The 16842-nt window shown below is 38.4% G+C and overlaps 1 protein-coding gene across 5 annotated transcripts in view; it reads right to left on the minus strand.

Moving 5' to 3' along the window:
• ATRN (attractin) overlaps window positions 1-16842 on the minus strand; it is a 215102-nt gene that overhangs the window by 123006 nt on the left and 75254 nt on the right. For all 5 annotated transcript variants that reach the window (XM_003411610.4, XM_064275832.1, XM_023550062.2 and 2 more), the window contains exons 4-8: window positions 10490-10618; window positions 7409-7614; window positions 6034-6202; window positions 1496-1586; window positions 801-1044 (exon numbers count right to left, since the gene is read on the minus strand). In XM_003411610.4, the coding sequence (XP_003411658.1) occupies window positions 801-1044; window positions 1496-1586; window positions 6034-6202; window positions 7409-7614; window positions 10490-10618 (839 nt within the window). The remainder of the gene's footprint in view (window positions 1-800; window positions 1045-1495; window positions 1587-6033; window positions 6203-7408; window positions 7615-10489; window positions 10619-16842) is intronic.

A 16842-nucleotide genomic window follows, 5' to 3' on the forward strand; every position in this document is an offset into this window, starting at 1 on the left:
GTAACAATAAGGGTAAATGTTTCAACTTTTTTTTTTGAGTAGGTTCCAATTTAACAATATTTATACAAATGGTTACAATTTTTACAAAGTGTCACCATTCTCATTATTTCCATTCTGTTTGTTCTGTTTCTATTGGTCTAGCTTCTCTTTCCCTCCTTGCCTTCTCATCTTTGCTTTTGGGCAAATGTTGCCCATTTGGTCTCATACAGTTAATTGTTTAAGGAAGCACGTTAATCACAGGTGATACTGTTTATTTTATAAGCCAGTCTATTATTTGGCTGAAAGATGACCTGCAGAAATAGCTTCAAATCCAAGTACAAAGGTTATCGTAGGGTGATAGTCTTAGGGGTTCCTCTCGTCTCTGTCAGTCCAGTAGGTCTGGCTTTTTTTTTTGTTGTTGTTGTTGTTATGAATTTGAGTTTTGTTCTACATTTTTCTCCCATTCTATCCAGGACCTTCTACTGTAACCCTGGTCAGAACGGTCGGTAGTGGTAGCCAGGCATTATCGAGTTCTTCTGGTCTCAGGTTAGAGGAGGCTGTGGTTTGTGTGAGCTGTCTTAAGGACTAGTTTCTTCATTGGGCCCTTGTTTCCCTTCATTGTCCTCTGCTCCATACGAGTAGAGACCAACGGTCATATCTTAGACGACCGCTCACAAGCTTTTAAGGTGCCAGAGGCTACTCACCAGTCTAGGATGCAGAACATTATCTTTGTGAACTACGTTATGCCCTTAAGTTGTCCCCTGAGATAAAAGTTTCAACCTTGACATTCATAAAACATCCACTGGAAAAAATATACCTACCCAAGTCATATTCCTGTACATTGCTTATATATCCATAGAGAGGGCAGTGACCAAAGATGACCAGCATGACCACTCGGCCAGTTGTCAGTGTAACAATGTGTGCCGAGTGTCCAACCACCGCATACTGTTCCTTTGCTTTAGGGGTCAACAATACCCATGATTCATTATGAATATGAAATACTCTCAACTCACTGGTCACATTCCCTGTTGAATCAATTTTTCCTCCGTACATGTAAATTTTATCCTAGGAAAAAATGTAAACAAAATTCTAAAAACATTGAAAAAAGATCTAAGAGCAGAAAAGGATCCATTCAAAGCTTCAATATTGTTCTTAGCTTAAAAAGTGTTAGTGAAATACATCTTTCAGTGAATTATTAGGAAAAGGATGGAGAAAGGAACAAAATAAAATTAATCATGGTCTGTATCTCTTAACATTTCGCCACTTTCCTGGACCCTCTCACATGAGATCTTTTACAGTATCACAATCATAACACCCCAGTACAATCTGAATCCATTAAAATCTCTCAGGTAAAATAGTTTCAACTTTAACATCTACTTATAATTTAGTCAATTATAACCCCACCCAAAGCAGAAAGCTTTCCCCAGTTAAAAGCCAACACTGAATAGCTTTTCAACTACACAATTTAATAGCTAAGAAAGAATTGAGTGCTTAGTACAGAGTGAAAACACTTTACCTCGTATAATGCCAAAGAATGACCGTATCTAACAACAACATTGTTCACAGACTGGTTCAGTGTAAGCCACTCCCTAGAAGCAAGGTCATATCTACAAAACAAACAAGTCATATTTTAACCCAATGATAAAACAGGATATCTTGTACTCTTTTCGTGATAAACTCCAGTTTAGAGATACTCATTAAATCTGCCATGGAGATCACCTGCTACCTTGGTGAACGAGCCTAACACCTGGGCCCACTGGGCATGTCAGAACTCAGGACAGGGGACTGAGCTGTACAGCTCTGGAAAAAAGAAAGAAATGAAATCTACTGGAAGTTTCTAAGAATTCCTGAAAACCTCTTCTACACACAGTCTAAATGCCATCATTTGAAAGTTGCATTATACTCAAAGGACTTAAACTTTTATTATAATAATTCTTCTTTCATTTAATCATGTAATATTGAAGATAAGTATTGAAAAGGGGATGATAGTTAAAGAAAATCCCTAACCTTTCCTTTTTTCTTCTGACAAAAAAAAAATCATATTTTCAAAAAAGCTGGAATATCATAACATTTCAATTATAGTATGAATATACTTAAAGACCTTTAAAATACAAAAGACAAAAAGTAAATAATTTAATCTCTCACCACACAGAATAAATTGCATAATTAACATTTCAGAATATTTTCTTTTAGCTTTTTTTAAGGAAAATATCACTCTATTGCTATTATAAAAGTCATACATGCTCATTATAAAGACTGTGATCAATGAGAAATAAGAATACAAAACTAAAAGTTTAAAAAAATGACCCTGCATCCCATCACCTGAAAATAAATATTAAGTAAACATCATTCCAGACATTTTTCTGTATGTTTGCACAGATAATATTAAGTCAGTGTTTATGTCTCTTTATGTCAACGTTGGAGCCCTGGTGGTGCTGCGGTTAAGAGCTACAGCTGCTAACCAAAAGGATGGCAATTCAAATCCACCAGCCACTCCTTGGAAACCCTATGGGGCAGCTCTATCCTGTCTATAAGGTCGCTATGAGTCGGAATCGACTCAATGGCAATGGATTTTTTGTTGTCCCTTGAATTAATTTTATTTATTTTGTTGTTGTTGAGAATATACACAGCAAAATGTACACCAATTTAACAGTTTCTACATGTACAATTTAGTGACACGGATCATCATCTTTGAGTTGTGCAACCATTCTCACCTTCCGTTTCTGAGTTGTTCCTCCCTCATTAACATGAACTCACTACCCTCTAAGGTTCCTATCTGATCTTTTAAGTTGCTGTTAACAATTTGATCCATACAGATAGTTCTTCACAGAGTGTAATGCTCAAGGCAGATCTTTTCTACTAGTTAAGCTAAAAAATTATTCGGTTTTAAGATGACTTCAGGGGATATTTTTAGTTTAAGTTTGTGTGTGTGTGTTTTAGGTCAAAGTTTACAGCTCCAGCTAATTTCTCATACAAAAATTTATACACATATTGTTTTATGACACTGGTTGTAATCCCTACAATGTGACAGCATTCTGTCCCTTTCTACCCCGGGTCACCTGTGTCCATTCAACCAGTTCCTGTCCCTTCCTGCCTTCTCATCCTGCCTCCAGACAGGAGTAGCCCATTTGGTCTCGTGTATCTGACTGAACTAAGGAGGACACTCCTCATGGGTATTATTTTTGTTTTATAGTCCTGCCTAATCCCTGCGTGAAGAGTAGGCTTTGGGAATGGTTTTAGTTCTGGGTTAAGAGAGCATCTGGGGGCCATAGTTTCGGAGGTTCCTCCAGTCTCTGTCAACCATTAAGTCTGGTTGGCAATGGGTTTTAAGGTCAATGTTTATGTTTAACTATAAGATTTTCCCTGAACAACTCCCCTAAGTTAAAAAAAAATGATAAACACATATGTAAACAAGAAGATGTAGGTAAGGTTTTTTTTTTTAATATATAGCAAAAAAGGAAACAAATATCCATCAATAGAAAATAGCTCAATGAATTACAGTACCTCCATGTAACAGAATAATAAACTGCTCAAGCAACATATAGCAAGTACATCTCAAAACAATGTTAAGCTAAAAAAGCAAACCGCTGAATACTATTTCTATAAAGACTAACAACAGAAAATTATTAATTCTGTGTATTCATATATAATAAAAGAGTAAAGATAGTTTTCGAACAACTGACACCAAATTGAGGATATCGATTATCTATGGGAAAGAAGAGGGAATGGAATTTTGGAGGGGCATGCATGGTCTTCAATTTTATTAGTAATTTTTTTTTTTTCCCTTCAACCTGGGCAGTGGATGCACTGATACTCATTACTTTTTTCCTAAACTTTTCCTTCGTCTTAAATATTTTATGCATGATCTAAAGCAAATATAAGAAAATGGAGATATTCATTAAATATGAATAGTATATAAACTGGTTTCACCTATTTTACATTATTTTTCAAATATTTCCTATTTTTTAAATACATAAAAATCATTTAGAGGCTAAATATACTTTAGTTTTTTAATTACACACAATTTAACTTAGGGCAGGATCCACTAACTTCCTGCTTTGAAAGTTGAAAACCTCAGCACTCATAAACCAACCAAAACCCGTTGCTGTCTAGCTGATTCTGACTTAGAACCCAAAAGGACAGAGCAAAACTGCCCCATAGGGTTTCCAAGGCTGTAATCTAGCACTCATAATTCCTCTCATTTCTTCTCCCAATTTTTGTTATATAATTTTTACATTATCCAAGTTCATAACATTCACTTTTCATTGTTGTTAAACGCCGTTGTGTCAGTTCTGACTCACAGTGACCCTATGTACAACAGAACAAAACACTGCCTGGTCCTTTGCCATCCTCACTATCAGTGCTATGCTTGAGCCCATCGTTGTAGTCACTGTGTGAATCCATCTCGTTGAGGGTCTTCCTCTTTTTTTGCTGGCCTTCTACTTTACCAAGCATGACGTCCTTCTCCAGAGACTGGTGCCTCCTGACAATATGTCTACTAAAGTATGTGAGATGAAGTCTCACCATCCTTGCTTCTAAGAAGCATTCTGGCTATACTTCCATTATATTATATAACTAATTCCCAGATCCTACAATGCGCAGGACAGCCCCCCACAACAAAGAATTATCTGGCCCAAAATGTCAATTGTATCGAGACTGAGAAACTTCACACAGATAAGCCACAATTTAATTAACCAATGCATTATTAAAGGACATTTAGATTTTTCCCCCCATAATAAATCGTGCTATAATTTTTTTGTGTGTTTAGGTAAGAGCTACAGGGAAACTGCTTTAATGAATACATTGAACTTGTAATTATATCACTATGTTGGTGCTTCTGAAGTCCTTGAAGATAGTTTTCTTATAAGTCTAAGCATTCTACCTATAATCTTGTTTACACCGAAAGTGAATGATTAGATAAATGAAAGCAACTTTCAGCTCAAATATTTCTAAATGATTTATAAATTAAAAAGTTTTGTCTGCTGATACTACACATATTTTATTTACAAAACAAATTCTTCTTGTTAAAAACACAATCCATATTTAAAATCTCTGCACAGAGTATTACCAGTCTTAACTCCTAGAATTTCCTATTATTTCCAAATTAAAAGGTGAAGTCATCATTTATCATCAATTACCATCACGGCTAAGAAAAGATTTAGGATGCGAAAGGTCCTATTATTAATTAACCTAAATATAAAGAAAAACATGAAATCACCTTAAATCTTTGTGCATAAAGATTGACATAAGCTGGGACTTTAAGTTCACATGAAGGAAAGCATTTGTGTTCCAGATAAAGAAAACAGCTTGAATTCAAAGTACGGAGGAAGATGGAGAACGGGAGAAAAAAATAACCTGACCTGACCATTGCAGCAGGGTTTGAGGCTATTTCCCAGCATCGGCAATGGGAACAGAGAGAATGGGCCAGTTTTACGTGACAGACATCTTGAAAGTGAATCAACTGGCCTTGGTGACCTACTGACTACAGAATTAAAAAGAGAAATAAATCTAAGATGATTTCAGAGTATCTAGTTGGAGACAGCCAGGATAAGTCAAACAATGAGTCTGGAGCTCAGAAGACAGTTCAGGGTGTGTCATGCTGCGTGAAGCCTTTGTCAAATATGTAGATATTAAGCATCATACTATCAAAAGTGACAGTCTTACAGTATACAGCTTATTTTCCCCTAAAGCATGTGTATTTTGAGAGGATTACATGGATATATTGAGAACCTGGGGTATGCTTTCAAATCTTTTTGAAATGGAGACTATTAAAGAAATGTAATATATGTTCCCATCTAATGTGTAGGTATTTTTGGTCATATTTTTGGTGCAAAAATTCCTAAAATTAAGCCAGAAAAGAAATTTTAGGAATTACGAAGTACATTCCCTCCTCTACCCAATACCCCTAACCCCCAACCCCCATTCCCTCCACCTCCATTTTTCTCAGGTGGTGGAATGACAGATGATTACTTCTTTCCTTTTTGCTTATCTGCACTTTGCAAATTTTCAAAATGAAGAACTAAGCTTCTTGCAAAAATGTTTGGAACAACTTACGCTAGAACCATGGTGTAATCTGAGTGGTTGAACATATATCCACCAACAACCCACATTATATTTCCATTGACCACAGCTTTGTGAGATGCTCTGGGGAGCTTTAGGTTAGAATATTCCTCTTGAGTCCAAAATGACTGGTTAGCTGGTACAGGAATTGAACATCCAGGACCTAATAACATATAATAAATAGGTTCACAAAATGTAGCTTTAAAATTATTGCCATTTCAAGTTTTAATCTTCTAAATGTAACAAAAATTTGAAGACTAGTCTTTCCCTTAGCATCTAAACATCAAACAAATCCTTTCAATTTTGCTAAAGCCAGCTGACCGAGGTTAATCCCTAATAAAATTCAAAATCACATGCTTTCTAATAAGGAGCTGACGACATCCGGTTTAAGTTTTCTTAGTAGTGAAGCACTTGCTTAAGCAGCTGTCAAGGGCAAGAGTGGACAAAAGAATTATTCAGGGGAGGTTTGGCTTCTACTGAAACATTTGCACAGTGGTAGATAGTCAAATACTTCAATTATTTAATTCCTCAGTGTCAGCCAAACCCAGCAAACTATTAGGAAGGACAATCAGACAGTGGTTTAAGAATAACTTGAGAGTAGGATTTAAACAAATGCAATTCCTTCCAAAATAAAAGGGTTTTGAGGAAGGGTAAGTGTGTAAAGAAAATCACCAAATCGGTAACAGCTGTCATCATTCACTCCTTAATAAGATTCCCTGAAGCTTCTGTAATAATCTATTTCTGTAGATAATACATTAGCTGATTAAACGGGATTCTAACGTACTCAAAACCAAACCAAACTCACTGCCATTGAGTCAATTCCAACTCACAGTGATCCTGGAGGACACAGCAGAACTGCCCCATATGGTTTCTAAGGCTGTAATCCTTACGGAAGCAGACTGCTACACCTTTCTCCCACAGAGCAGCTGGTGGGTTCAAACCACCAACCATTTGGGTGGCAACTGAACACTTTAACCACTGTGCCACCAGGGCTCCTGTTGTAATGTATAACTGACTCCAATTTTTTCTGAACTAAGTTTCTAAGGAAATACCATTATTGTTGGCTCTCATCCAACCCCCCAGCTTGGTCCTTTGCTAAACCCTCTTAGGGATGACACGGAGTTCTCCCATCTTCAGGAATGAGTAGCAAAGAACGTTAAAGCCCTCCACAATTCTAACAAGGTCACAACCACAAACCTGTGAAACAAAGATTTATAAGAAGCTGAATAAAGGGATGGGAAAGCTTTAATGCTACCTGATAACCGATTAATATAAATAGTATATATGCTAAAAATAAAATCAATCTAGAATTTATTTAGCTGGGAATATCCTATAAATCGAAAGGAGAACACAAACGGACGACTCCTACCCTGCCACCCTGAGAAGCATGAGCATCCTGTGACGTCACTTGAGTTGCAGATGCCTCGATGCGGAAATCCACAGGTATGCGCACAGTGAGGGATATCACACGCTTCACCTTTCCAGTTTTCAGAACATTCACACTGAGCTGTGTTGCTGGTGTTATTGACCTTACATTCTCCTCGGCCTGAGCAATTATTTGGACACATGTCAAAACTACAAAAACAGGGGGGAAAATTAAGTCAAAACAAAACAACACTTCAATTAATTTAGCACAAGGTCTCACTCACTGTTTCTCCAGCTCATTCACAACCATAATCGCAGCACTTCCATTCAGCCCAAATGGGGTCACCCAACACTGCAAAGCTAGCGACACAGGTGCAAATACTGAAATCAAATCGATCCTGCTGAATTTTTACAGTATGAGAAAAGTTAAAGAAATTAGAAGACAAGAATCAAAGAGGTTTGTGCAAAACTATCCAGACTTAGCTTTCCAAGGGGGAGAGAACTACACTAATCTAAGCGAAAATTACAAGCATTACAAAACTGCCCAATGCATGCTTGCTGGTTTGGGGAAGAAAAGATGAAAACAAACTACCAGCAATACACCACTGCTCTCAGGGCACTCCTCCCTCTGGATAGTCTCTAAAAATGTGTAGAATTTGTGTGAGATTACTGCCCACGTTGGTGTATTTTAATTTCCTTAATAAGTTCATCTGCTCATTTCAGATGGAAGAAAAGGGAGGGCCAGTTTAACTTAATGCAGCAGTTTAACTCTACTGTGGCCATAATAATGTGACTCAAGATAACTGTATTGATAACACCCTGAAATGACATGATTCATATTTTTTAAAGGGAGGATAACTGGACTGTCAAGATATTTTAAGAGTACAGGTTTCTTCTAAGGCCTGAAAAAAAACTCCAAAGAAATTTTGTTATTAAGGCATGTCCGAAAATTGGGAAACAATAATAAAAACAAGCAAATTAATGTTAATGCCTACATCCAAATATCAGTTATGATGCATTCATAATCATCGGATTATATAAAATTTGTATACTATTTTTATAATCTATATTTATAGCTATAGTAAATACTTATGCCTACTTTCCCAGTAAGAATTAAATGAAAAAGAATAATTCTTTATTCCTAAAATAACGTTTAAAAAACCTTATTACTGTAAGTAAATTATTAGGTAGAAAAGCTGAACTATACTCCTGTGGGCCTCTAGAAAGCAGTACGTAGAGCCTCTATATTCATTCATGCACAGAAGTGAAACTTCAATAAAGGCAAATTCCACCTTAAGAAAAAGTCCTGTGCGAGACAATAGTTCACAAAAAAAAAGTCTAAGTTATTTCATATTTGAGGTGTTTATGTTGAAATGGCTACAACAATCACACTTCAGTTTTTAAAAGGCCCAAAAGAAAACTGAGGTAAAATATTCCCATTATGTGCTCAAAACCTATGCCTTGCACCAGTAATAATATCCAACTATCATTCCCTACAGACACACTTATTAATCACATGAGGAAAGGGTACACAGCCAAAACTTAATGCTACTGAGAGACAACGAGGAGGGACGGCATAACTTCAACTTCTCCTTAAACTTCAACTTCTCTAGTCAAGTGCCATTATGCATAATTTTTAACGCTTTTTAGACCAACAAGTTGCATAAAAATCTCAAAACACAAAAATATTTTTTAAATCTCTAAGAACTGAAAATGGCAGGTAAGAACATCTGCTTGTATGTCTACCTAAATTGGGTAATGAGAAAATTATTCTAATTTGGTGAAATTGGGTAACGAGAAAATGAGTCTAATTTTCTACTCTTAAAATATGAATCAGAATGAGAAAGAAAAATGAAGTTTCAATTTGTGTGAAAATAAAAAAATTTTTTTTTCTTCCTTTAAAAGAAAACTAGGGAACACTTGAGTAAAAAACGCTGGGGTAAAAGCCTCAAGACTCCTCCAGCTGGGGTCAGTCCAGAGACAGGCTTCTGTGCAACCTGAGGACACTCTGGACACAGAGTGATAATTTTAATGCACACGCCAACTTCTGAGGATTTTTCTGGGAATAAATACCATTAATACCATTTTTTATTTACTTTTCAAAGGGTCTGCTACCCCAAAATACCTTAGGACTGACTCCCTTGTAGTAAACAGGGAACCCAGGAGCTCATAAAAGTTAAGGATAATCTCACCATTCCTTCATTTAACAAATACTAATTTTGGTCTCTCAGGAGCTCAGGGCTTCCCTCTACACCGTCTCCCAGAAAGAAAGGACAAACCAGGGTAAGAAGAACATGCATTCTGGGGAACACCACAGGCCAGGGAACTCAAAGAAGACCTTTCCAGTGATGGGGTAAAGCGCTGCCAATGATGAGAGGCGTCTAAATTCCCCTCTCCTGGGGTGCTCCCTTCCTGGAGTTTCTCTTCTCCCCCAAGGCAGCTACAGTGAGGAGCCCTGCAACAGTGAAGCCTGCTGCTGCAGTGCACCCTCCAGCTCCTGACCTGGGAACCTACAGGGAACCCAGAATTGGGCCAGGATGAATGGCTCGACCAATGCTACTTAGAATGCAGATCATGGATAGGCATCAGCAGCGGTATCAGTCAAGAGCTTATTAGAGATACAGATTCTAGGGCCCCGGTCTTGCTGAACCAGATTTTCTGGGGCTAGAGCCCTCGAATCTGTGTCTTAACAAGCCCTCAGGAGATCCTTGTGCATTCTGAAGTTTGAGACTCCCTGGACTAGGCCCACATCTCTCATTTCTCCCTCCCTTACAGAGCCATGCTTCACACATTGTCCCACCCTCATTGCCAGGATTTCCTAAACTTCCAAATCATAAATTGTGACCCCACCAGGCCACTGACCTCCCAGGGCCTCCTCTGGTTGCTCAGCCTTATAGATGTCAACTCCCTCCTTCCTAAGACTTTCTCTTCTGGGCTTCTGTGACACCACCACCCACTGGCACTCCCCTGCTTAGCACAAGCCTGGCACACAGTACACCCTCAGTATAGGTTAGTCATTATTATTGTTGAAACAAAGTATAATCTTTTGAATAAAATCATAAATATTCAACTTAAAATATCTTACTTGTAAGTGATATTAAATCCAGTCAAGTTATAAGCAGCATCACTAAAAAAATGCAGGAGGGCATAACCTGATGTGGCAACAACCTCGGGGACAGTCTCATTGCCATCTCTCTCAGGAACGATGAGGCCGCTGAAATGAAAACACATTTCTCATAAAGGTGATAGGCACAATCACAGACACATGACACGGTGGCAGGCACCAATTCAAAATCGGGCTTCATCCTCGCAACGTTAAAAACCACATCCTGGAGGAAGGGCAAAGTCCTGTGATAAATAAAGAGCGCTTCCCTACTCTCTGGAGGCCTGGGCGGCACAGTTCACATCCTTGGCTGCTAGCTGAAAGGCTGGAGGTTTGAGTCGACCAAGAGGCACTTTGGAAGAGAGCCCTGGTGATCTACTCACCAAAAGATCAGCCATCGAAAACCCCGTGGTATCCACTCTGACACCACGGGGTGGCCATTAGTCAGAACCACTCAGTGGCAACTGTACCCCGCTCTCTGGATCTGAATCTTCTGTCAGGCTCTTCTTTACACTGGGTTGTGTTTCTAATGATATCTGAAATCTGTGGCCTTATTCTTTTTTTTTTATAAAACTTCTTATAATGTTCCTTTGAAAAACTGAGTAAAACAAACTATGAGTTGACGAATATCAAATACATACTATTAAAAAACATATTTTTAATTTCTAATGAAAATTCAAAATAAAAATTAAGAAGCTAAACAGCCATAATCCCACATTATTAGCAATCTGACACATTTCCTTTGCCTAACTGATCTCATATTACATAGAAAAAAGAAATATTACACACACATGCTAAATTCTATTTTATAATTAATACACCATAAGCATTTCCTATGTCACTAAAATCTCCCTAAGCTCTCCCTAGTTACTACACAATAGATACTAAGTATTTGTTGGGTGAATGGTAAGGAAAAGAATTAGTCAAAGGGTCTAAATAGTGGCTTTAGGGGTCCTGAGACACAATACCACTGTGTTTTCTAGAAGAGATAATATCGATATGCAATGCCCATCAACATAGAAAGGGTCCATCCTAATTCACCCTTCCAATAATGAGGATTACCAGACCTGTTTTAGCTTTGCTACGGTAAGTGAAAGGTAATTTTTAACTGTGGTTTTATTTTGGGTTTCTACTATACTTCGAGGAACCCTGGTGGTGCAATGGTTAAGTGCTTGGCTGCTAATTGAAAGGTTGGCGGTTCAAGCCCACCCCACAGCTCCAAGGGAGAAAAGACCTGGTGATCTGCTTCCGTAAAGATTACAGGCGAGAAAACCCTATCGGGTAGTTCTACTCTGTCACATGGGGTAGCTATCAGTCAAAAATCGACTTGATGGCACCCAAGAACAACACTGTACTTCTGAGGTTGATCGCATTTACTATGTTTACTTGCACTTGCATTTCCTCTTTTGCGAATTACATGTTCATGACTTTTGCCCAATTATTAATTAGCTTTTAAATTCACTATCACCACCACCACCATCTCATTCAGTAAAAGCCTATTTTACCAGGCCCTATGCAATCTACTCCACACATGTACACCTCGCCCAATGAACAAACACCTCGTGTCTTACTACTCTCTTCCCTTCATTCACTCAACCCCAGCCATGCAGGCCTCCTTGCTTTCTGGAGCACACACCAGGTAGACACCCACCTCCAGGCCTACAATAATCTTAAATGCTCACTTGCTTTGACCTGGCAATTCTTTTTTTTTATTTTATTTTGTAGAAGACACATCTGCGCCTATGTATACAAGAGTCCTCACTGCAGCACTATTCAGAATGACAAGAGGTAGAAAGCTGCCTACATGCTCATCCACAGGGAGCTGGTTAAAGGAGTCGTTATGTATCTATAGGTCTGCAGGACTAACATGGGGAGTTCAGCAAGACTTTCTGATAAGGGAACAAAAAGCAAGCTGCAAAAGACTGGGCCTAATATTTGTGTACATTTACACGTATTTATATAAGTGCATATAAAAACGATGAGCAGGTACCACTCCGGAAGGAAAGAAAAGGGAAGGGGATTTTCATCTGATGAGAGTTTTTAATATGAAACAGAACTCTAGAAACCCTAGCGCTCTGAAGGTGTTTCAGGGGTTATAAAACAGTGAAGCATTTTCTATCATTTATTCACCCAACAAGTATTTAGTAAGCACCTCCTATGTGTGAGGCATTGTTCTAGGTCCCTGGAATACAACAGTGAAGAAGACAAAGTCCCTGCCCTCATGGAGTTCACACTAGAGAAACAACAAGTGAATCCAGACAAATGCCCTTCTGCCAGGCAGAGATAAATGCTATGATGGGTAACAGTAAAAGAACAGAAGATGCTACTGTAGAAAGGGCAGCTGGGGAAGGCCTTTTGGAAGAGGTGAGGTTTGATCAGAGACCTAAATGAAGGTATGAACCATCCTTATGCTTTTATCAGTTTTATATACCAGCATACCTTGAAATAGTGAAGGGGTCCCTGGGTAGTGCAAATGGTTAATGTACTGGGCTATTAACAGAAAAGTTGGAAATTTGAGTCCACTCAGAAATACTTAGAAGAAAGGCCTGGTGATCTACTTCCAAAAAATCAGCCATTGAAAGCCCAACGGTGCACAATTCTACTCTGACACACATGGGCTCCCCATGAGGCGGAGTCGACTAAAAGATAACTGGTCTTGGTTTTTGAAGTACTGAAGGGGTAAATACCTGAAAGAGCAGGGCCACCTAGAACAGGTATGTCAAAAGTAATCTCTCCATAAAATACTGGCACAGGAAAGGTTTGGGGGCTTCAGTCACATGTGGGAGACCCTGCATACTCTCCTATCCTAGCATGAGCTTTAGGATCACAGAGATGAGTGCTCCAATCCTGGTTCCATATACCTGGCCATGTCACTGACAGCTCTGAGCCTCAATTTTTCTCATCTGCACAATAAGAAATATCCTATCTACCTCACAGCAGTGTGATCAGGATCAGACTTGAAAGCATATAATGTGCAGTGCCTCACACTAGTAGGCGCTCAATAAGTGATGGCTAATGTGATTACTTATATGGCATAAACAAATAATAAGATGAATGGTAGAACTGGCAGAGACACAAAGGACGGAGAGTCAAGAAGGGGAAGAAGAGTCATCTACACTAGGGGACCAACCACAAGGCCAGGGAAAGTGGATCAGCTTCCCCGCCATTAGAAACGCTTAGGTGTTTGCTTCTTCACTTCAAAAACCTGAAATTGTGATAGCTTTGCAGTGTGCTCACTTCTCCCAGTAGAATTTAGTGTGCAAACAAAACTGGTTTATGACAAAAATAAACTTTTACAGAGTAAGTGAACACAAACACAGTGTGAACCCAGCATGCAAGGCAATGGAAAGCGTGTTGGTGAAGAAGAGATGCTGCAGACGTGCCATTCGCTGTCACCCTGAGCTGGCCCCCACCTCCCTATCCTCTGCCGCCAGCTAGATAAATAAATGCAGTCGCAGCTTAGGCTGCAGCAAGTTGTTCAACTTGAACTACCTGTCCTGGGGTTCTTCAAAATCATACATTTTAAACATACAGTAAAAAAAACCATTTCAGAAAATCACCGAACTAAGATAATCTCTTAATGAATCCGAAATTCAACCTAACTGTCCCAGGTAGACACAGGCTCACTTGGGGTGCAACCTAACTTTACCAACAACACTATATAAACTTACTAGTAAGCTTCAATTTGGCATACCTTTCTCCTTGCAAGACTGGCAGAGACTAAGCCAGATGCTTAAAATCAGAGGGTAGAACCTGGTGATGGGGCCAGACAGGGTCTATACTGTCAACTGATGAAGGTGGGTCCAAGTACAAAACAGAATTGCCTCCCTTTGACTACCTTCTCATGGTCTGGCTATGATGGTTTCAACAGGGTGCTGAACAGACTGACTGACTGCTGCTTTCACATGGCTTCCTCTAACAGCTCTTTTTCAAGGTCTAAACAACTGCCACATCAATACATAATCTTCTTAAAAAATTATACTCTAACTCTTTGGAAGAATGTTCTCAGGGGGAAAGCTGCTCCCCCGGCTCCATCACCACTACCACCACCTCTGTATATCCTTACCAAGAAACCCTTGCAGAGCACTTGCTCCACGAAAGAGCTCCACAAATGCATTTGTTGAATTCACCACAAAAACTGTAATGTTGTAGAGCTAGGAGGCACTTCAGAGGTTAACTAAGCTGGTGGTTCTCAAACTTGCCTGGTAATGGAACTCTGTTTTTAAACAAATTTTATCAGAACTTCAATATATTACACAGTCAAATGTAATCAATCAATTTGAAGTCAGATTAAACTTCATGGCGTACAATACAGCCAGATACAAAATAAGCTGAACTAGCACAAAATTCCTTCACTGTAGGTTTTAGAAGCTGAGATCTAGAGCGCTTGAATTACTCAAGTTCACACAGAGACATGAAGAGGACCCAGATTAAAAGTTCACATCTTGGGACTCTATCAAGGGAAATAACCTAAGTGATTGCAGTACCAGAACAGGGAAAAGAAATCAAACACTTTTGAAAATGAACAATACTCTGCTCAAAAAAGACTAGGTTATAGACATGAAGGATGGAATGAAAAAATTCATAGAATCCAGTGAGAAAGAAAACACTTCCTATCAGAACCTTTGGGACACAGCGAAAGCAGTGCTCGGAGGTTTATTTATATCAATAAATGTACACATCCAAAAAGAAAAAAGGGACAAAATCAAAGAATTATCCCTATGACTTGAACAAATAGAAAGAGAGCAAAAGAAACCCTCAGGCACCAGAAGAAAGAAAATAATAAAAATTAGAGCAGAATTAAATGAAATAGAGAACAGAAAAACAATTGAAAGGGTTAACAAGACAAAAAGCTGGTTCTTTGAAAAAATTAACAAAATTGATAAACCATTAGCCAAACCGACAAAAGAAAAACAGAAAGGAAGCAAATAACCCGAATAAGAAATGAGATGGGTGATATTACAACAGACCCAACTGAAATTAAAAGAATCAAATCAGATTACTATGAAAAATTGTACTCTAACAAATTTGAAAACCTAGAAGAAATGGATGAATTTCTAGAAACACACTACCTACCTAAACTAACACAAACAGAGGTTGAACAACTAAATAAACCCATACCAAAAGAAAAAATTGAAAAGGTAATCAAAAAATTCCCAACAACAAAAAAAGCCCTGGCCCGGAAGGCTTCACTGCGGAGTTCGACGAAACTTTCAGAGAAGAGTTAACACCACTGCTACTAAACGTATTTCACAGCATAGAAAAGGACGGAATACTCCCAAACTCACTGTATGAAGCCAGCATATCCCTGAAACCAAAGACAGGTAAAGACACCACAAAAAAAGAAAATTACAGACCTATATCCCTCACAAACTTCCCTCACAAACTTAGATGCAAAAATTCTCAACAAAATTCTAGAAAATAGAATTCACCAACCTATGAAAAAAGTAATTCACCATGACCAAGTGGGATTCATACCAGGTATGCAGGGATGGTTCAACATTAGAAAAACAATTAATGTAATCCATCATATAAATAACCACATAATTTTATCAATGGATGCAGAAAAAGCATTTGACAAAGTTCAACACCCATTCATGATAAAAACTCTCAGCAAAATAGGAATAGAAGGAAAATTCCTCAACATAATAAAGGGCATTTATACAAAGCCAACAGCCAACATCACCCTAAATGGAGACAGTCTGAAACCATTCCCCTTGAGAATAGGAACCAGATAAGGATGTCCTTTATCACCACTCTTATTCAACATTGTGCTAGAAGTCCTAGCCAGAGCAATTAGGCTAGATAAAGAAATAAAGGGTGTCCAGATTGGCGAGGAAGAAATAAAGTATCTCTATTTGCAGATGACACGATCTTATACACAGAAAACCCTGAAGAATCCTCAAGAAAACTACTGAAACTAACAGAAGAGTTCAGCAGAGAATCAGGATACAAGATAAACGTACAAAAATCAGTTGGATTCCTCTACACCAACAAAAAGAGCATCGAAGAGGAAATCACCAAATCAATACCATTTACAGTAGCCCACAAGAAGATAAAATACTTAGAAATAAATCTTACCAGAGATGTAAAAGACCCATACAAAGAAAACTACAAGGTACTACTGCAAGAAACCAAAAGAGACCTACATACGTGGAAAAACATACCTTGCTCATGGATAGGAAGACTTAACATTGTACAAATGTCTAGTCTAACAAAAGCGATCTATAGGTACAATCCAATTCCCATTCAAATTCCAATGACATTTTTTAATGAGATGGAGAAACAAATCACCAACTTCACATGGAAGGGAAAGAGGCCCTGGATAAGTAAAG

Source organism: Loxodonta africana, chromosome 24 (genome assembly GCF_030014295.1).
Source record: "Loxodonta africana isolate mLoxAfr1 chromosome 24, mLoxAfr1.hap2, whole genome shotgun sequence".
Classification (NCBI taxonomy): domain Eukaryota; kingdom Metazoa; phylum Chordata; class Mammalia; order Proboscidea; family Elephantidae; genus Loxodonta; species Loxodonta africana.